The sequence below is a fragment of the Mauremys mutica genome, chromosome 2 (genome assembly GCF_020497125.1).
Source record: "Mauremys mutica isolate MM-2020 ecotype Southern chromosome 2, ASM2049712v1, whole genome shotgun sequence".
NCBI classification, from domain to species: Eukaryota; Metazoa; Chordata; order Testudines; family Geoemydidae; genus Mauremys; species Mauremys mutica.
Genome location: NC_059073.1, coordinates 106,802,190 through 106,825,497, shown reverse-complemented (window position 1 = coordinate 106,825,497; position 23,308 = coordinate 106,802,190). Strand labels below are relative to the sequence as shown.

Genomic DNA, 23,308 nt, shown 5'->3' with positions numbered 1-23,308 from the left:
TGGGTCCATAAAAGGGTTTCTGTGCTCTCAGGTCCTGGTTTTTAAACCTTGGCAAGGGCCCACCTGGAGGCTAACTGGGAGCATTCCCTCTTACCTGAGGCTAAGAGGGCTCAAACCTCCACACCATTGGGCGAGGTTTGGTTGCAGGAGTACAACTGGGTCCTTCAGTTTGGACAATTACTCCTGCAGCTACAGGAAACTTTGTCTTTATCCCTTGTCAACTACTGTATCAGCAGTTTTGTTTATCAACTCCAGCACCTGGTTTCTGTTGTTCCCTTGTTCATATGACAAACCATCTTCTTTTTAAATAGCAGGCAAACCATTATTAATTAATAAATCCACATATTGAGGACAACCAACGTCTCTGTGCATGTCAGTGCCATCTCAGGCTGTGGCTAATCCTTCATGATAGGCATGAGGAGACTCAACCTTTTTTTGTTTAACGTTTGCTAACGGTGCAATTCCTGACTGTGCTGCAAATAAAATCTCTTCCAATTTAGCAGTGTCTCAGCAAAATCCTTAGCTCCTGACTGAAAGTCTCATGGGAGAGTTTACCACAAAGAAGGGTCCACTGGCATTTGTAAACTAACCCTCTAATACAGTGGAAACATTTAACTATTACTCTCAATTCTCATAGCATGCAAACCAATTACATCACTCTTCTTTAACTTGACCAACTTTTTTAGCTACCAAATCCAATGTTTTAACACCCACTACTGCCACAGGGCAAGGTCCCTCATTTGGTTCCTCTGACCCTTCACCCTCTTCTGAATTACAAGGATCTGTTATAAAGTCACCGCTGGAGAGTGGGTGGATGGTGGGCTATAGAGCTGAAGGTTAGTATAGCCTGAAAGTCCCCTGGCCACTGTTCCCTCAAATTTTTTACATCCATGTGTGTGGAATGAATTTTGTTATGTGCACTAATATGGAGGTGATGTATGGTGGGAGTGGGGCCGAAGGGTTTGGAGTGCAGGAGGGGTCTCAGGCCTGGGGCAGAGGGTTGAGGGGGGTGAGGGCTCTGGGGTGGTGCCAGAGATGGGGATATTGGTGTGTGGAAGGGGTCTCAAGGCTAGGGCAGAGGATTCGAGTGGGGGGGGGATGAGGACTGTGGCTGGGGGTGAAGGCTCTGGGGTGCGGCTGGGGATGAGGAGTTCAGGGTGCAGGAGGGGTCTCAGGGCTAGGGCAGAGGGTTGGGGTGTAGGGGGGATGAGGGCTTCCCCCCCCAGCCTTCTCTTGCTGGAGTAGCTCAGGGCCGGGTGAGAGGCACCTCTCCCGGGCCACGGCAGATATGGCAGGGCTGGGCTGGGGAAGCTTGGGCGGCCCTTGATAGCCTGCTGCCTGGTCACGCAGCTTACAGGGAACTTGGCCCCCGGCCTCTTTTGTGCAATCTAATTCTGTATAAAGAGGGTTAGAGAATGTCAGTGTTGCCCATGCTTACTCACAAACAGTAATAGTCTCCAACATCCTTTTTTCGGCAGTGTCTAGAGCAGGGGTAGGCAACCTATGGCACAGGTGCCGAAGGCGGCACGCGAGCTGATTTTCAGTGGCACTCACACTGCCTGGGTCCTGAACACCAGTCCAGAGGGCTCTGCATTTTAATTTAATTTTAAATGAAGCTTCTTAAACATTTTTAAAACCTTATTTACTTTACATACAACAATAGTTTAGTTATATATTATAGACTTATAGAAAGAGACCTTCTGAAAACGTTAAAATGTACTGGCACGCAAAACCTTAACTTAGAGTGAATAAATGAAGACTCGGCACACCACTTCTGAAAGGTTGCCGATCCCTGGTCTAGAATCTCAAGATGTAAGAGGAAGGTGTATCAGAGATTCCTGCTACTCCTTCAACAAAACCAAAGCTCTTATCCCAAGCTGGACTATCATGGTTTGAACAGCTCTGTGTCAGAGACTGACTGCTCTCTCAGTCTTTGAGCTCTGGATCTTTTTAGTATTCCACTATGCTCTTGTCCCTCTTCCTCCTCTGGCTCGTGTCCTGGGAAAAGCAGAGACACAGATCTAGTCTCTCCAGAGGCATATTCGCTATTAGAGAAAAACCTCCCTGGGAAGCTGAATATCAGCCTTCATCTCCCAAAACATCAGATCATCAGAGGATCTGTTCTAAAATCCTGATTTCCTTCACATAAAACAGCACAAAGCTCAGCCAACTCACTGTGTGTAGCTGTATTACAAATCTCTCAAATTCTTGAGCATGATCCCCAAATTCCTCAAACTTACTGCTCCATAGCTTTTTCCTTCCATAGCTGGGCATGGACCTGGAAATGGAGGGCAACCCTTTTAAGATGCCTGTTTCTAATCCGAGCCTGTTCGAAATCATTAGACACCCTAGCAGTAAGATTCACCAGTGCTTGTACGTGGCACTTTGCCTGGTCTGTAATATCTTTATTCTCTATTACAGCTAATTCATGTTTCTCTACCTGTTGTCTGAATTTTATTTTTAATGCATTGCATGCAACAAACAATCCATTGCTACTCCCTTTACCTTTCAGCTCTTAAGCTGCTTATCATTAGCTTTGCACTCAATGAATACACAAACCCAAAAGGATCTGGCTGGTCTGCTACATTCACCATGATGTCCGCCCCTCTTCCTCCCCCAATGACTGGCAAGGTAAGACTTTAAAATCTCTAAGTGCCCTTTCCTAGGGCTTCTGTACCACTAGATTCTGAGGAGGTGGACTGGATAAATTCATGGTGGCTAAGTCCATAAATGGCTATTAGCTAGGATGGGTAAGAATGGTGTCCCTAGCCTCTGTTCGTCAGAGGATGGAGATGGATGGCAGGAGAGAGATCATTTGATCATTGCCTGTTAGGTTCACTCCCTCTGGGGCACCTGGCATTGGCCACTGTTGGTAGATAGATACTGGGCTAGATGGACCTTTGGTCTGACCCAGTACGGCCATTCTTATGTTCCTCACTCAGTACATTTAACAGTGTAAATATTAACTCGTATCAAAGTTTATATATTAGCAACCTGACTCAGTTTCCCCAATATCCTTATTTGAATCTTTGGCCACTCTTTGGCCCAGAATCAATATAGGGTGGAGGCTATGTTCATTCCTTTTGGTTACTTGAATCAAGACTAGGTGCACCGTCAGCTTTCAAATACTCTTCTGAAGGTCTGTGGTCTCTCTCTGGACCAGAATCAGTACAGGTGGAGGTAGATGTCCATTCACCTCCCACACTCCTCTTCGCTACCAGAATCTAAAGTAAGCGCACGGTCACCTCCTCTCTTTCGGGTATGCTACCACCTGGCAGTCCCCGAGGAATGTTATGTCTCTGGCCAGTCACTACAGCCTTTGGGACTGTGAGAGGATGCTGGACCCAACCGTCAGATGCTTGTTGATATCTCAGGGTACCCAGACAGTCTTGGATTTATGTCCTTGTGCCAGTACTGGGTTTCTACAGCCTCCAGTACCAACAAAAAAAATTTAAATCTCATACCTGAAAAATATTTTCCCCTATGTAACACTACAAATGTGTTTAATGCAGCTGCTAGCAAAGAGAAAGCACTCTGGATTGATAAGCAGTGTTCTGTTTGCAAAACAAACCCACCGACTGTTTCAAAACACTTTACAGCTGAGTGCAGAACAGATCAATGATTCTATGAGAAGTGAGAGTTTGCTCTCTGGCGCTTTCTGGACTTTCTCACTCCTCAATGAACCCCCATATCACTCAACAGGAGCCCCACAGTCCTGCTGTGGTCACCAACCTGTAACTTTAATTCATGTTTTCCCAGTTAATTGTATAAAGATAAGAAATAGAACCAAACTGAACTCTCTAAGGTTTAAGCCTCTGGGGCAGTTACAGATCATTTAATTTAGTGGAGGGCTGTGAATGACACAATGAGTAAAGGAATTAAAGACTTTATTTAAAATAAAATAGTTAAAGCAAACGGGCATTACAGTATATCCACACACTGCATTTAAACGCACATTCCAAGACGAACTGGTGCATTCAGGCGTGATCAGTGCCTGGATGAGAATGGGTATATAATTCTTCCTCTAATGGTACCTGGATGGTGGATGAGCACACTACTCCAAATTTAGTGAACTACCCTCTTAATAACCAATTATATAACATCCCTTAATTAAGCCATATCTACATTTCCGCTACCATATTTAATCTTCCATACTCTAAAACCCAGTATCTTCTACTTCTTTATTGTCCATTAATATAAAAACTCATTCTAATTACCATTTGCGTCAATGCAAATTCTGCGGTTACCGATATTCCAAAACATCCAAACATTCCCCTACAAGACCTGCTAAAACCAGTTAACACAAAAACGTATTTCCTACATGACCCAGAGTTATGCCGTGTGGCATTTCTATTAATATCTCTTAGTCACCCATGCTAAAATCCTTAGCTTTAGCTAATATGAGATTTAAACTTTAGGCCTAAAGGCCTGTTCCCTACTTACACTTCAGCACATTTTCAACTAGCATAAGCAAACATTACCTTATAGGCTGCAGTTGAAAGGGAACCCAATGTGCATCTGTATTGATAATAATAGAAAGAGGTGAGTAGTACGAAGAAAGGTTCGTTAAAGCATATGGTAAATGGGATCAACAGAGAAAGGAGAATAAGGCTGACAGAAGAAAGTTCCCTTAAGTGACAGGAGTGTGTACAGCATGGCTAGAGGCAAAGAATGGGATAAGCCCAAGGGACCAAGGCCAGATAAGCTGTGAAGTGACCCAACAGGTGGAGAATGAAACTGACTTGGCAAATGAGAAAGATAGGATATAGGAGACTATACAGAGTGGGCAGGGGAATTGAAATCATGCTCTTTGTGTGTGCAAGAAACTGTGCACACGTATGTTATTGCGTTCAGTTTTCTCACTGAAATACCAGATAGCAATTAAATACAATATACTTTACATTTTTATTTTACCTGTTTACCTGGTTTAGCTACAAGTGACTATACACTAAAAAATCTGCTTTTTAGTATTTCTATTTCAGGTATTTTATAAAAATAAAGTTAACATTTTTATACTTTGCTTCATAAATATTAATACAATTTTTGTTATCGGATAAACGTAATTTAATAGTTTGAGAAACTTGAGATTTTTTCATCTGCAGTTTACCACCATGTAACACTTGGAGAGTTGCCAGGACTACGCCATCTATGCACAAAACCTGCTAGCAGAAGTATTTGTATACTTAGAGCCTTTCAGCTCAGTCTCCTATCATTGACTAAGAACCCTTCCAGTGACTCCTGAATGCAAGAATGCCTGGGCATCACTTGATATCATCTTCATTATGATACCACCCACAGGTATCATGAGGTGTCTATACATAAAAATGTGAAGGCATGTCACAGTTCTATTAAAAATAAGAATGTTTTTTATTAAGCACTGCTTGAAAAAAGGAGGAAAATTTGAATACAGCTACAGATCTTACAATGAACAAAATTGCTCTTCTCTTTTGTGTTTCTGGCAAAGTTGTTAGAACACGAGAAAGCTGTCTCCTCTGGAGGGTTGGAGAAGTGACTTAGGTCAAATTGAGAGCTTAAATGGGGCAGCATGTACTGTATCCTCATTCTGTGACCATTTCCATGCCTAGTACCATTAGTCAAAGCAGCACTGCATGGTCAGTTTAACTCAGATAATCTAAGTGGGATTCTGCTTTTTACATTAGCACAAAGAGTACCTTCCTGGCAGCAGGTTATTGTTGAGGATCTAATGCACAGAAGTAGGTCAAGCAGATAGCTTGTTTTTCCTAAACAAAGATTGGGCCTATGGATGTGAAATTACATTTGGAACAGTAAGCCAAGGCATATAGGTCATTTTTATAGGAGTTTTAGAAGCCATTTCATAAAGCACATTTGTAACCTGTGTAGGGTACTTCTTGTATCTTGGGGGAAAAAAAAAAGGCAGAAGTTAGTGGTAACAAATAACAGTTTCATACATTTAGTGCCTTTGTACCGCCAGTTTAGCCAGGACATTTTATTTGTGGCCTCTTGAAATTTCAGTTACCATCACAAAAGAAATTTGGTGACTGGCCTACAAGAAACAGCTCTCCGAATGACCGTGAGATTCTACTTTAAGACAAAAAGCAAGATGAATCTCTCTTGGATTTCTCAGAGATAGGCAATAGATTGGTATGTTCTGAAAACCTACTGGTAGCCCCAGGTCCTGGAAAAAATGTATGCTATTATTGTATTATAGCTATCTGAATGCATTATGTTAAAGAACAAAATATTCTGTGAAATACTTAGTCTTTTCATAATTTGCAGAACTGTCTGGCTTTGACTTCAGCTGTGTTCTATGAGTTTTTGAGCATTGGGGTCTAGGCATATACTTGGTATGAGTAAGTTTTTCAGTGCTAGCTCTAGGCTCTTCCAAATCCTGTTCCCTACAATGGAAGCTGATCTTAACGTAGGTGCAGGTTTCACTATTTGATGAGGGCTCCCGCTTCAATGTTTACATGGAATTCCCTATGATCTTGGGCCTGACTGAAGCTTGGTCATCTGTAAGATATTTGCTTAGACACTCACTGCTGGTTAATCCAAAAGTGGTGATCATAAATAAAATAAGGAAGGGGAAGAGAAAATATATCTTTCATTTCTATATAGCATTCCTCATCCCAAAGAGCTTTTCAAACTTTACATCTACAGGAATCACTCCACCCACAACTGAAATGCAGCTACCTTAGAGTGGAACTCAGCATCCATGTAAAAGTTTTCACCAACATGACATAACATTGCTTCAATGCTATTTGACAGGCATTTAGCAAAAACCCATACAATACATAGGACATTTTAAAAATTGTATCACAAAAATAACCTGACTGCTGTTCACTGGATCTTTACACCATCACTTCACATTCAGAGTTGACTCTAAAACAGTACTCTACATTACAACCCAAAAAGAGCAAGAGTGATTATCCTTTGAGATTCATCTAGTTGAAGTTTAGATGTGTGATGCCTGCGAGTCCTCATACTAATCTCAAAACCCCAACAGCATTGAGCTAATGGCAAGTGCTGAACTTGAGAGGCCATTCAGTGGTAAAGCTGACATTCCATCCTTCAGAAAAACAGTTGTGTTTCAAAAGGTAACTAATTTATTTATGGCATAAAGATACAGGGGATATATTCTAAAAAGATGAACTTTTGCTTAATCACAAGAGATCCTCATCTAGTACCTGAACAGGTTGCACAATGAATGTTGCATAAAACTTTTTGACAACTATTTGACTTCCCATTTTGCTGACAGATTAATTAGTAAGTATTTCTAGATGCCCTTCTACAGTCTGACTTGGAGTAGCATTCAGTGTTCTCAGAGAGCATTTCAGTGGATAGAACATTTTAGGCTTGGGCTGTATAGAGGATTGTATCATTGTCCATTTCTCAGAATGGGGTTATTTTAAATGGTCAGAAGTTACTAATGAATCAAACATTTTCCACAAACTCCTGGTTAAGAAAAATAATTTTTGGTGCTCCCCATTAGGAATACTGTCCTTGCATCTTGCTTGGAAATGTAAAGCAAATAGAATTTACAATCCCTCAAATGGTTCTATCCCACTTAATCTCTGATGTGCTCCCCTAAATAAAGGGTATTGGCATGGCTCAAAAGGTAAAAGCTAGAGTGGGCTTGATTGGAGCACCTAATGATTGCTTCCTTCAGAGTCTATTTTCATTAATCTATTTCCTATCCAAAGCCGCTATATCAATGTTCTCAATTCCCTTGTTACACATTAGCTCATCACTAAGACAGTGGCTACTGTGTCTGGGGTCTCTTAGAACAGCCTGAATTGTGATATTCTATAAAGGAGACATTTTCTTAATTATTTTATGGAAAAAAGATATTGAGTTTTGCTAAATTTCAGCTTTACTGGAATGGTAAGGATTTAAATTGTATTTTGGCGATTAGCCTCATGTCCTTTAACAATATTTGCTCATGAAGAGTTCTAAGGCCACTAGAGGTCAGCAGACTTAAACATTCTGAAAACCAAGCAATGGGGAAATGGGGCTGTCTGGAAGGAGAAGTCTATGAAAGTTTCTCACTTTCTCTCCAACAGTTGTCTGCAGAATGAAAAAGATTGAGACTCACTGCTCTAAGGGATCATAGACAAATTCAATATATGGTGGTGATAAGATGGGGAAATATTTCCCAGATATATTACTTAGTTCAGAAAAAGGATGGAAATCAAGAGTAGAGGTTCCTAATCTGAAGGAAATGTAGCTCCCAAAATGCAGGGAGCCAGCTTCTTAGAGACTAGGGCGAAGGAATTCTTTTTTTTTTTTTTTTAAACAATAGCCTTGGACTGTTTCAAGTAGAATCATAGAATATTAAGGTTGGAAGAGACCTCAGGAAGTCATCTAGTCCAATCACCTGCTCAAAGCAGGACCAACACCAATTAAATCATCCCAGCCAGGGCTTTGTCAAGCCCGGCCTTAAAAACCTCTAAGGATGGAGATTCCACCACTTCCTGAGGTAACCCAATTCCAGTGCTTCGTCACCCTCCTAGTGAAATAGTGTTTCCTAATATCCAACCTAGACCTCCCCCACTGCAACTTGAGACCATTGCTCCTTGTTCTGTCATGTGATACCACTGAGAACAGCTGAGCTCCATCCTTTTTGGAACCCCCCTTCAGGTAGTTGAAGACTATCAAATTCCCCCTCACTCTTCTTTTCTGCAGACTAACCCCAGTTCCCTCAGCCTCTCCTCGCAAGTCATGTTCCCCAGCCCCCTAATCATTTTTGTTGCCCTCCAAGGACTTTCTCCAATTTGTCCACATCCCTTCTCTAGTGGGGGGACCAAAACTAGACAATACTCCACATGTGGCCTCACCAGTGCTGAATAGAGGGGAATAATCACTCCCCTCGATCTGCTGGCAATGCTCCTACTAATACAGCCCAATATGCTGTTGGCTTTCTTGGCAACAAGGGACACTGCTGACTCATATCCAGCTTCTCGTCCACTGTAATCCCCAGGTCCTTAGTAGATCTTTTCTAGTGCCACTTTCCTACCTCTTCTGTCCCTTCAGTGAAGTCACTTTTGCTGCTGAAGCACGGTAGAACAATGCATAGTAATGGAGATTTCAGTCCCGTGCTGTAGCAACAACAGTACAGCAAGCTCTTAAGCAATCTGAGGCCATGGCTACACTTGCAAATTTGCAGCGCTGCAGCAGGGTGTGAAAACACACCCTCTCCAGCGCTGCAAATTGCGGTGCTACAAAGCGCCAGTGTGGTCAAAGCCCCAGCGCTGGGAGTGCGGCTCCCAGCGCTGTACGTTATTCCCCACAGGGAGGTGGAGTACGGACAGCGCTGGGAGAGCTCTCTCCCAGCGCTGGCGCTTTGACTACACTTAGCGCTTCAAAGCGCTGCCGCGGCAGCGCTTTGAAGTGCAAGTGTAGCCATAGCCTCAGTGATGCTTAATCCATAAGAACAAACTGGCAATGTGCTCTGGAGCTGATGCTAAATCAATACAATGTGTATAATTAATTGGCACAACTCTCCCTTCACAATGAGGGTACGTTTATACTTACCGCGCGGGTCGACGCGGCGAGTTCGACTTCTCGGAGTTCGAACCATCGCGTCTGATCTAGACGCGATAGTTCGAACTCCGGAAGCACCGCGGTCGACTCCGGTACTCCACCGCGGCAGGAGGAGTTGGCGGAGTCGACCTTGGAGCCGCGGAGTTCGCTTCCGCGGCGTCTGGACGGGTAAGTCATTCGAACTAGGGTAGTTCGAATTCAGCTACGTTATTCACGTAGCTGAATTCGCGTACCCTAGTTCGACCCCGGGGCTGTGTGTAGACCAGGGCTGACCTAATATATCAGTTCAGTTACATACTCAGTATTTAAAAATTTAGAGACCGAAACCCAAGCCAGCCTTTTATACATTAGAAGTCAATACTGGTTTGATTTACTAGTCTGATAAATATCAATACACTTCTCAGTCTGAAACCCAATAGCATAGGGGACCTAAAAATGAATAAAAGAATCAATGTTATTTCATACTAACACAATTCCCAACAATGACCCACCGTATGTTTTAAAAAATCCTATAATTTTGCATGGCAAGAAATGTGTTTCATCTGACATCAGAAAAAATTAGCTGTAGCATTTTAGCTCTCTCTCTGCTCTGCAAATACTAGTCAACATGCCTGGGCCTTCTATATTTTAATGGCAGTAAATATTTATATTATCTGAATCTTTTCCACGACTTTTGTCATTTTATACAGTATTTATTCATCTTATAAAAATACTGAAAATATTTGAAAAGTAATAAAAATGCTCTTTTTAGATAATCAAAATACAGATCTTCTGGTCAAATTATTCTGTAGCTGTTCTATGTTAGCTCAGATAACAAGGGCACACTGTAAACTTGGACATTTGAGTATCTATTAAAAAACTCTAAAGTTTTGCCGTTGCTTCAGATGATATTCACAATTTTCACAGAGAATAATGCAAAGGTGAGTAGTTTTTTGTGTGATGGAAGCAGGTGAAATATAGTCATTGATTTTTGCAACCCATGAAATGAAAACAGAATTTACAAAATGGATTTTTATTAAATGAAAGAAAATCTGTTTTGTGGGTCAAATATGAAATAGAATATACAAAAACTTTACATCAGATCTCTCAAAGAAATAAAATCCTATCTAGAATGAAGCAGCACGCATTCCTTCCAAGAACAACACAAATGGGTGAATAAGCTCCTTATGGCAGTACAGGATCACACAGTATGCTGTGCTAAAATTCCAGGTTACAGAGAAGCAAAGTTAAAAATCTAAGTGGTCTCCCTAAAGAACCCAGCTAGTCCACAAAGTAACTTAAGAGCATGAAATTCAGTCAGTTTGTATTCTCTTAGAAGCCAGTGACACGTAGGCCAAGTGCAGAGTTCACAAAGCTTGCATATTACATTCTCAGTTTCTATACAAATATAAATTGCTCTTTTTTATTTTAAAAATTCTTTTATATTTGATAGTATTTAACTGCGGAAAAAGGTAAGACCGGATTCATCAGGTTCCTGCTGTATTATTCAAGCAATTCCATCCTCTTTGTGGCCTTCTTTCCTTTGAAGCCTGTTACCCAAAACCATACCTTGAGATATATAAAAAAGTTACAGTATGTTAAATCATAAATCTTTGTACTACTGTCCTAGTATATGAAGGTTCTGCAGAGCTCATAACACTTCTTTGGCATAGTACACCAAGTCCCCCTTAATACTTTTCCTTTTAAAAAAGTATATTTTCCTTTAGTAAAACACCTTAAAAACATCTGTTTCTGATTTTGTAAAATAATGTGTCACCTCTTGTGTTGCTTTTCAAAATATACACACACATTTTGGAAAAACCTTAAGTACTGACATAAGGGGCTCATTTGAAATTAGATCTGTTACAAGCAGTAAATCCCCTCTCATATGAATGTCACATGAAATCATTCAATTCAGCTTCAAGTGCTGCTGCCATTTCATCTGCCTCTGAACTGCTCCCCTCCTCATCCTCGTTGCTGGACTCTTTACTGGATTCACTGGCGGCATCCTCTTCATCCAGTTTGCGCTTGTGACCCCTGTAAGTGTGGACAGAGAAAATACATGAACACGATTATTTACTTGCCTATAACAATGGAAAATAGGCAGCTTAAGGTTTTTGAAGCTTTTATCAGATCTAGACAAAAGGTAAAACACCTATTATCTAACAAACAGAACTAGATCACAAACATTTGGTCTTGTGTCCACTATTCTATACCGTAAACCTTGATACTGTAAACCTGAGCTACTGTAAATTTATTATTCCTACTTTCTGCGCAACTAACAAATCAAAGTTTAAGGACCAATTGAAAAAGTTGTTTTAATTTCCTTCCTTCCCTAGGAAAAGTCTTTTCTCTATCATTTAAATACCAGCAATAAAATATTACTAAGGCAAAATCTCCAGGTATGTTTTGGGTCTATCTTTTTGTAAAAATGAAATCCAAACTGAAAAGCAAAAATATTAATGTAGAGGCAAAAATAAATGAAACGCTGCTATATTAGCTTGTGCCTCATAGGAAATACAGAGCAATAGTCATAGATAAAAACAGCAAAGAACAAAACTGGAAATGAGAAAAATTTGAACTAAGATTGGAGACCTGACAAAACAATGAAGAACACTAGCAACACAACAGTTTTATTGTATTTGATAATGTCCTGTAAACTTCTAGTCTAAACTAATTAGAAATAAGCCCCAAAAGGATGATCCTATTCCCTCCCCTTTAAAATTTCTGAAGAGATGGGATTGCAAGCCTGCATATTCAGTTCTACTTCTGTTCTTAAAGTGAAAGAGGCCTGTTTTCCTAATCTTATTCAGGTATATTTTAAAGAAAGATTATAGAAACCTTGAAAAGTCAGATTTTTGCCATTTTTGTCCAAAAACTCTCGAGATTTTGATGATGTAGTTCAGTTTAACATTCAAACACTAAACCAGAGGTGGGTAAACTACGGCCCATGGGCCACATCCGGCCTGCAGGACCCTCCTGCCCGGCCCCTGAGCTCCTGACCTGGGAGGCTAGCTCCTGGCCCCTCCCCCGTTATTCCCTGTCCCCTGCAGCCTCAGCTCACTGTGCTGCCGGTGCAATGCTCTGGGCGGTGGGGCTGCAAAGCTCCTGGGGCAGCGTAGCTGTAGAGCCCAGCCTGAGCCGGTGCTCTGTGCTGCGTGGTGGTGTGGCTGGCTCCTGCCGGAAGGCGCAGCTGCCTGCCCTAATGCTCTGGGCGGCACGGCTGTAGCACCGCCAACCACCAGTGCTCCAGGCAGCTTGGTAAAGGGTAAGGGAGTGGGGGGGTTGGATAGAGGGCAGGGGAGTTCGGGGTAGTGGGCCACACCTGGCTATTTGGGCACAGCCTCCCCTAACCAGCCCTTCATACAATTTCCGAAACCTGATGCAGCCCCACAAGAGGGTTGACCATGTTCCTCTTTCATGTAATAGCCAACTATTTGTTTTGTCTGTTTGGATTAATACTGCTAGACTGCACATCAAATCTTTGAGTATCTCCAAAGAATTAAGCACACTCTTTATAAGAGGTTGAAATACATCCTAGATTCCTCAAAGAATCATGTTCCTGGGTGTGAAAGCTTACCAAGAAAGCTCCTACACGTCAACTGTGATACATCCATAATCAAAAGTATTTGGCTCTGAGAAACCTTGATGTCTGCTTCTTTTGCCACAAAGAAATTTGATTCCATATAGGTTAACCTGAGATGGCCACACCAGCAAAGGATAAAGCTGTGTATGCTTTAGTCTGTCTGAGCTTCAATGTATTGGAAATAATGTATAAGGAACCTTAGAGATGCCATATCCCTGGTGGCAATGTGTACTCTCTCATCAATAATCAAGATAGAGATGAACATGTACAATGCGTTTCTCTTAAATTAAGAGCCCCCCACTATTTTAAACCATTAGGTAAGGTAATACTGGCCTGTCCATGTGTCCACAACACATAAAATGGCAAATAACTCTAGTTCAGTTAATATTGACCTATTAGCAAAAAGGAAAAAAGACATTTATTCAGAGTGCCCACTGTGTACCTTCAAGAGCGTAGAGATGTAGTATACTGCAACAAGGACACTCTGAAAAATAATACCGTGAACTGTGCATTCCAAAAACATATAGATATGAACAGATCGGGATGTGAACATATGAGCTTGTAAGCCTGTCAGAGATCCAGAGCAATGAAATTAGTATTATTTTTTTGAGCAATTCAGTATATTCGTCCTTCGGAAAGAAGCTTCAGAAGTTCTCTGAAGTCCAGATCCTTTGATATGATGGGGCCTGCATGTGAGAGATGTTGGTAATCTTAACTCCTCTTCCTTACCTTTTTTCAAGGAGGCCAACAAGATAGGCTCACCTCAAATCCCAAAATAAAAATCTTAAGGGAAGTGGAGTGGGTTACCTTATTTGTGCCTTGATCTTATACCAGTAGGACCAAAACACCTTTCCCCAGAAACACTGCTGGTGCATCACTGCCTGTTACCTCACTAGGAAGCTAGACTACTTCTTTTGGGGAATGGGGCGTGGTGGGGATAGTGGCACATGCTGAGTTTTGAGGTTCAATTTTGGGCCAAAACTCCAAATAAGGCTAAATGAAATGAGGTGAAAAGCTTTGTCTAGGACTGATCTGAATACATCATTCTTGTAAATAACCCTGACCTTTTTGGGGGTGGGGGAGGAAGGAGGGTATTGCAGTACCCTGGATAGAGACTCACGTACAGTAAAAAAGGATTTCTCAGATGTATTAATCACTGCTACACAGCATATATTAGCATACAATTAAAATGAGAAGCACTGTGACTAAAACTGCCCAATAGATATCTTTGAACATTCCCGTCAAAAACTATATAAACATGTGCAGGCAGAGTTTTGCTTGCTCACTTCACGTTGATTTCAGCCTTTGAAGATACAGCTCTCTTTTGGTCATTAAAGATGCCCATTAGTTGAGCAAAATGACTTGTACAATTAGCTGTTCTTTTTGACACAGAATTCCATTCTACAAATTAATTTTCATGATGCTTTAAGGGATACTGCTGGCATATTTCTTTCCCCCACTCAGTTGTACTGAACTGAACCCTTGGAAATGTGGAAGATTAAATGCAATATATCCTGTCAGTTCTTATTCTGATGAGAAAAGATAGAATGACAGCTCCACTCAGATGAATTTAGATTCGAAAACTTCCTAACTCACTGAAAAGAAACCTCCAAGCCAACTATCAGTCTTCTGCTACAATGTAGAGAAATCCGTTGAGAATATGTTTGTTCTCATTAAGACAAACACCTTTAACAATTTGTGCTCTATAAACAGTACCTGTACAGCCATTCAAAATATTTTAAATTAGTATTATGAAATCAAGCCAGAGCTAGTTTTGGTAGAGGAAAGGGGGCATCAATAAAATATTGTATTTTATATTTGTAAATTTAGACAATAGATATAACATTACTTGAATCATTTATAACCCCAAGAGAACAGCAGCACGTTCCCATGATGGCATAAAACAATCTGCTAAAAAGCAGTTTGAAAAGTATATTTTCCTCCACTCCTCATTATTTCCAGTTTCTATTCTATATTGCATTACACTTTAAATGGAAGGGCTTTTATTCACTCTTGATAAAGAGAATGTATCAGCCTTATGCATGCAGGGAATACAATTAACTTGCCTTGCCTTTTAAAGGTAACTTCTGTTTACTGTTAAACAACATGGAGGCATCAAATAAGAAAACAAACACACAGACAGCCATAAATCATCTTGAACACATTTTTAAAAGTAATCTTCAATAAATATTTACTTAGCTAAGATTAACCGATTGCTGAATTTTTCCTTTAAAGTCCAAATATTGACACAAGAGTGAGTTTTAATAAAAATCAAAATTTCTAAAACTGCACAAATTCACATCTCTCCCTCCCTCCTCCGTAACTTCTAAAACTGGTTATATATTTACATGTAGTTTCATTTTTAAAAAATAAAAATACAGTTGCTCTCTGTGTGGATCACACAAGAGTCCACAGATTAAATGGATTTAGCCTTCAACAGGAATCATCTTGTAATCTAAGCATCTGAAATTAGGACTCATTTTTGGCTTCATACCATAGTCAAAACTCTTGACTCAGACCGTAACAATGTACCCATATTATCATCATGCTTAAATCCCCTAAATGAGCAGGACATTTGGTGGATTACAATGGGAGATTTGTACAGAAACCCCTTCCCAGATTTTTCCAGTTTATTCTTTTTGTGAAGAATATACCCCTTTGTTCACATCCTATGCACTATTGTAATCATGTTTTTACAACTTATGCTTGGGAGGTATCATTTAAAAATTCAATTTGCTGATCAATAATATGGCAAAATGCAATTAGCAGCATTATATGTGAAGTTATAAACATGAACTAAAAGTATGTTTTCCAGGTAAGTCTAGAGAGTGGCCAAACTGGTTCCTCAGAGACAAAGGGTAAGCTCATGCCTAAGTCAGGCGTAAACAAGGCTGGTGGACCATTACCTGCTAAGCGGCCATTCGTTGGCAGGAAAGGGGGCAGAGGCAAAAAACCACCTACATCTTTAGTAAAGAAACACGAAGGAGTTTCCTTCCAAACAGACTGCCTGTCACCTTGCTGCCAGCTGGAAATGTTTTTCAAGATGGGGACTGAAACTATAAAAAGCAGGGGCAAACACCCCCCCACTCTTTTGCTCTCCCTGCCTATGGCATTCTTGGCATCTGAAAAGACAAATGAAGCAGCTGTTGGACTCTGGGAGGAGGGGTACTGACAAACAGTTTGGTCAGTAAGACTGCTGAAAGCATGTGGTGAGAAAAATTTGCTTTGAATCTCATATAGTTTGTTAAATTAGGCACCAGTAAGCATTTTATCTTTATTTTTCTTGTAAAGATTTCTGTTTATGCCTCATTACTTGTACTCACATAAAATCTCTCTTTGTAGTTAATAAACTTGTTTTATCTAATCCAGTGTGTGTAAGATGAAGTGTCTGGATAACTATTTAAAATAATGAGCTGGCATATTATTCCTCTAAAGGAATAATTGGACTTAATATATTTGTACTGTCCAGAAGAGGGCTGGGCACTGCAGGACATACATTTCTGAGGGAAGATCCAGGATTGGGATTACGCTGCAGCATAATCAAGACTGGTAAGAGCCAAGGTGTGGCTGGCTGGCTGCAGCACACAAACATATGATTTACATGCTGGAGGCTGTTTGTGAACAGTCCAGGTTGGACTCTACAGCAGCAAGGCATTGTAAAGGGCACCCCAGGTTACAGGGTAGGGGTGACACAGCTACTCACTAGTCTGGACTATAGCCCAGGTATGTCTCACTCTTGTTTAAGGAAAAACATTTTTTAGGTTATGCAAACATAACTATGACAAACTCAGTCTTATTCTTGTTCATATTTAGAGGCAAAACAGAAGTTCTATGTTTCAGAATGGTTCTGCAGCTGTGGAACTGGAATCTTAAGGGAATCCTCTTTAGGGTCAGCTGTGTAATGGCTATGGTTACTTCTCATGCTGTCTCTTGGACAGTTTAGAGACCATTGAATATGTTATATGCCTCCACAGTGTTCTGCCCTGAACCAAACCTGGTGCGTTACAGGATAGGATGGCTGGTCTCTGTCGATGCTATCCAACCATTGTGTTTTTAGATCTTTGGGGGGAAAGAGGTCTTTACCATCCTGCTTTCACTTGGTCAAAGTCAAAGATGGTTCTCACAAGGAAGTCGGTAGGCATTTGGAACAGATAACCATAGCACCTTTGAGAGTGTTGGACAGCCATTTGAGAGTGGGACCTATTTAGTTAGAAAACGAATCCGGTCATTTGATGTGAATTGATGTTTTCAATCAGAGATGCTTCATCTAAATGTTGTCCAACTTCTTCTCAATCTTGACAGTGAGAGGCTATATTTCAGACCCACAGGTCCAAATACTGACCACCAATATATCCTCAGCTTCACCTCTCTATTTATCAGGGTGTTGGTCTGCCAAAGATGTTCTTGGTGAGGGACCCCATTACTGACTATGCTTTTGCGGTCTGGACTTCAAATTCTCTCTGAATGCCACTCATCTTATCAGCCATAGATAAGTCGCACAAGCTGCACAAGCCCAAACAGAACAATAGGCTGACAGCTCTGAAGTGGAGTTGGCAGCTGGGCTGCAGGTCTACCCACTCTTCCAATACAGCCGTAGGCAACCAGGAAATGGAAGGAAAATGACCAAGTCCCTTAGCCCTGAAGAGAACACTGCCCTCTGTGGCAGCTCCATAGGAATTACTGCCAACATCAGAACTCCAGTAGTCTCTAAGGCTACGTCTATACTACCCGCCTGGGTCGGCGGGTAGCGTTCGACTTCTCGGAGTTCGATATATCGCGTCTCATCTAGACGCGATATATCGAACTCCGAATGTGCTCCCGTCGACTCTGGAACTCCACCACCGTGAATGGCGGTGGCGGAGTCGACGGGGGAGCCGCAGACTTCGATCCCGCGGCATCTGGACGGGAGAGTAGTTCGAACTAAGGTAGTTCGAGTTCAAACTTGCGTACCTTAGTTCGACCACCCCCCCTAGTGTAGACCAGGCCTGAGAGGTCTTGAAAGGGCAATTTAAAGGCTTGGTAGGGAGAAATTAATTTGCATGAGTTCACTGCCCTGTCATGGGTTACAAAGGTCCAGACAAAGCAGATTTATAGCAGCCCTTTCTGTCAACAGATTAGTTTGTCTGGCATGGAGCTCCCATATGTGGGAGTCAGAGGCTTCCCTGCCTCTCACTGCCATGTAAGAATCATGGGCTCAGCCCTTAACATTTTTGAAAGGCACTGGACTGATATCCTCCATACAGTACATCTCTGGACAGGTACAGCACAGGCAACAGAAGTGCAAGATTCCCCACACTGCCCCAATCATGATTCTGAATTCTAATCTGAAAGGGCCACCTCAATCTCCATGCCCACACAGTCTATGGCCTTCAAATGGAACCTGTGCACAAAAAAGAGAGAATAGCAATGGTAAGCTTTATAATATGATACCCAGTGCACTAGGAAAATGACTGAAGGCTCGTAGATACAAACTTACATCCCTGTGGTGCAGACTAAAGAACTAAGTCTGCATTAGTGTGCCCTGTGCTAATTACCCTGTGTGGACCCTGCTGGCGTGCACTAAAAATTCCTTAGTGCACATTAATGTAGCCTTCCTTCAAACAGTACTATGTTAACGCTCACTACTCATTAGGAAACATTAAGCATGCATGAGCAGGATTCATATAGGCTAGTTAGGGAACACCATGCTAACTAGGAATAAAATGTACACCCCTCTGGTGTGGGCTAAAGCATGTAAACAAGCCATGTGAAAACAACTCATTTAGATAGCCCAGTACTCATGTAGTAACATTTACCCTACAATCGCTACTGTGTTGGCATGAATTAGAACAGATAAACTAGAAAAAACATTATTTTGTATCATAGTACAAGTCCCCCACAGCTCAACACTTGGCTAATTGGATTAAAACTAATGAAGCACAGAGGCTTGAAAGGGATGTTGACTGTACATGTTCTGGGTATTAGTTTTTTTTTTAATTTTTCTTTTTTAAGGACAGATTACATAATTAGCTACCAACCAGATAAGCTGAAGTTTTCAATTATATTTTCTTGACATAAGATAAGTGACACAACCTTTCATGTATATTTAATGCAATTTTAGCTGATAATCTACAACAATGTCCACAAAGGCACGGTACCATTTAATAAAAAGAAAAAACTCTGAACTTGTCACATTTTTTCTCATAAGCTTAACTAACAATTCCTACAGGACTGGAGAACGATATTCAAGAAAAACACACAGAGAATATTTCTTGTATACCACTAGGCCTGGCAGAATTTGATTTATTTTAATAAATATCAATGAATAATATTGATGTTTATTTTTAAGCAGTTATTTCAACTTATGAATTTAAAGTTTCACATTTGCACAAAATGATGGTTTTTAAGATTTTTTTTAACACCATTAGAAATTTCAGTTGTGTATAATTATGGGGCGGGGGTGAGTCAGACAATAACTATTTAATGACACGAGATTGAGATTCAAAAAGTTAAATTATCAATATCACATGTCAAAATATGCAAAGTAAATATCCTTAAATCAAACTCTAATAGATTCTCGAGCAGCATTTTTCTTATTTTGCCCATCTGTAACTTTCAATCATCATCAACGGAAGTATTTTTCACTGATTTGTGTATGACAAGGTTAAATCAATGTTTACCAACACTTTCTGATAAAAATCGAATCCTTCCAACCCTACATATTATCAAGCATCCCAAAAACTAATCCTGCAGTTAGATCTTTGCGATTAAGTCTCTTTCTGTTATGCATGTTTTTAATTTTAATGAATTTTAGAGAAAAAGTCCTGGTAGAAACACACTAATTTTAATTGACTGATTGTGTATCTGTTTTTAAGGAGCAGGACAGTCAAATGTGAGGAAATTAACTCTCAGATAGCTACACTTAAAATGGTTACAGCCAATATGCTTGCTTTGAAATTAAGAAATCTTAGACGTGTGCACTACTTTAACATTAAAAAAAAATAAATCTATGAATGCTGAAAGGTTTGTAATGTATGATTTTAATAAACAGTATTATGTTAATATAAATTCTATAATATAAGTAATTTGAACTAAGCATTTTCAGTCAGCAATTAAGTTACTTTAATAAGTTAGTTCTCTGGTTCATAAAAACAGAAGATGTAAGCAAAGTTCATAAATCAATGCATTGTATTTACAGGGATAGTCCATAAATTTGGCCCAACTTTCCATTTTGCAAACATATGCTTTTGTGCCTACAACCAATGTAAGTGTTTCCAGAATTAAAAAAATAAACTCAGTGTAAACAGTTATTTCTAAACAATTAAATATTTATCTGTCATCTCTGAAAAGCTAACATTTCAACACTAAGAAATTGGAAGTAAGAAAAGAGCAGAGCTATAACAAAGAAAACTACATCTTTAAAATTCGACTTATATATATGTCTACCACCACTGATTAGTAGTAAAATTTTAGAAAAAAGTTTTTACTTGTTACTAACCACTGCTTTCTATTTACTTTTTGCAATAATCAATGATATTAACATTAATGAAGTGTTTACAACATACCATTTTGAAGTGGACAATACTCCTTTAAAAGGAAAATGCAAGAATGGTTGGTTTTAGACCACAATATAAACACTTGGTATTACTTTGTAAAAAAACAACACAAAATTAGATATTCCTTTCCAATACAGTGAACTCCACATTGTTCATCTGACCTTTTCATAATGGAAATGCAGGGATGCATTTGGGCATGTAATCTCTCAATCCTATTTTATACAAATATACACAAAGATCTATTCACTTTATCTGTGCACACACCTGCTCCTGTGCTGAGCAAGCTGTTTTTATTTGAACTAATGTCCTTAAATGGCACAATATTCAGACAAAAAATACATGGCAACCACCCTGCTAATCTCTCCTTTAAAAACTACAACTGGCATTCCTTATTTGAACAAAATTCTCTCTCTAACCATATCTGCACCACAAATATTAATTGTTAACAGGTGTCGGCTACTGATGCAGTTGAACCATTGCTGAACACAAACTTAGGTACAAGTGTAGACAAAGGCAGAGCATGGTTTTTGAAGACACCAAACATGCTCTGTCCTTGTCTATACTGCAGCTAAACAGTTTCTAGCACTAGTTCTGCTGCACCCACTGCTAATACCCATTTTTAGCAATAGATGATTCCCATAGTGTAGGCAAGCCTCTGTGTATTAGCATAGCCTAATGTATGTTTTATAATCTTCCTCTTGTTCTCTCTTAAAAGAGCTAATTATGAACCTAGTAATTATGGAGCAATGGTAGTGCAACCATACCTCTATACTTCCTGAGTTTCCAACTTTTTGCCCTCCATCTAATGTCCTTGAAAGTTAATATGCAGTCACACCACTGACATATGCCTGTGAACATGGAGGAGAGCCTCACCCTTGCTCTAGTCCCTTTAAGCCAGGTAGAAAAGCACCACATTTGGCTGAAGATTTTCCCAGAACTGCAAAAGACACTCTGAGGGAATCCCTTTCAAATCTTGCAGGACTGCAGACCACAGGGCTATGAATATTCACTAGAAACACTGCCATAACTTGGACAAGTACTCAGGGCTGTTTAAGTTCCGTGGCAGGGGGGCCTCTCCAGCCCCCAGAACAGCCCACAATCAGAGGTGAGAGAAGGGGGCTTAAAGCCACCATAGCCTCACTTTCTCCCAGGGGCTGCAAGTTCTGTGCAGCACCTCTACGAGGTACAAACCAGAATATCATGCTTTAAACTTGATCTTAAACCTTTTGGTGTGGGAATTTCACCACTCAAACTAACATGTGTGAAAGAGCACTTCCTGATTGTCAGATGACAAAGAATAACGTCCTGTGCTTATTTCTAATCATATTTACACTGGAGATTCAAATGTAATATAAATGTATACATTTAAAATGTAACGTACAACCTTTAAATTTGCTTCTTTTATCTTTACTTACACCATTTTATAATTTCAAGTCTGCAAGTATACATAATAATAGCAAAGCAATGAACTAAAACAAATAGAACCAGCTTCCTCTACAAAAAACTAAAATAATATAAGACTTCAGTGTTAAGGTCTAGATCTGCAAAATAATGTTAAGAATTCAGCTCTGCTGTAATCTCACAGTGGTTTTTGCTCCTATCATTTAAATACTGAGTGCATTCTGAGAGAGAAAATTGATCAGGGATACTAATGACCGGATATATAATTTATCTTAAAATGCATTTGACTATGGTAGCTATGGAGATCGGAAATAAGGGCCACTAACTGGCTAAACAACAAATTTGTGGATTTAATAAAAAGATGCATGGCGGAGAGTTCGACATATGTGAAACTGGAAAATGATACTTTGCCAGTCTCCAGTGCTTTTCAGCTGTATATCCAGTTCTCCGCCCCAGCACCTTTCCCTCCACAGGTTATTCATGGGGGAATTCTGCACCACTGTGCGTGTGCAGAATTCATGTCCCCTACAGATTTCTTTACTTCCCTGCACAAAAATGACTTTCTGACAGAGAAGCAAATGGAAGCCGCAAAAGCAGTCACGTGCCCTTCCCCAGCAGTGCACGTAAAAAACACATCCATCTTGTCCGGTGGCCCCTACCCTGCATAGGGCTCAGCTGCTAGTCCTGGTTGGCTGGGGTTGAGGGAGGATGGGATTTCCTCTTCTCCTGCAAGAAGCGGATGGGGCTGGCTCCGACCCCCCCCTCCCAGAAATCTCCCCCAGTTCCACACACATCCAGCTGCGCAATCACCTTACCCCCATCACTCCTCAGCTGTAGGGGATGGGGTCACGGTACACAGTCTACCCAACCCCTGTGCATCTGGACCCTGCCCATATCCAGACCCCCGCTGAGCCTCAACTTCCCCTACACCCAGAGTGCCCCCCCATCTGAACCTCCACCCTGCTGAGTCTCATGCCCTGCACCCAGACACCACTGACAAGCTGCCCTGCTGCACCTGGACCCTCAACCCTGCTAAGCCCTATCCACCCTGCATCTGGACCCCCATCCCTGCACCCAGAGCATCCCCCACTGGACTCCCCCACTTTAACCCCCACCCTCTGAGCCCCACCTCTGGGTGTAGTGGGAGTTGAGGCGCAGCTGGGGTTGAGGGAGGATGGGACTTCCTCTTCTCCTGCAACTTGAGTGTACTTTTGAAAGGGTACAGACACGTGCACAGACTGTTATGTTCCACCACCACATCATCTTATTTCTAAGTCAGTCTCCC

The 23,308-nt window shown here is 40.8% G+C and overlaps 1 protein-coding gene across 1 annotated transcript in view; it reads right to left on the bottom strand.

Annotated features, from left to right (window-relative positions):
* Positions 1-10,502: 10,502 nt before the first annotated feature.
* CTDP1 (CTD phosphatase subunit 1) overlaps positions 10,503-23,308 on the bottom strand; it is a 189,103-nt gene continuing 176,297 nt past the window's right edge. The window contains exon 13 of the mRNA XM_045006141.1: positions 10,503-11,538. Coding sequence (XP_044862076.1) covers positions 11,397-11,538 — 142 coding nt within the window. The 3' untranslated portion in view covers positions 10,503-11,396. The remainder of the gene's footprint in view (positions 11,539-23,308) is intronic.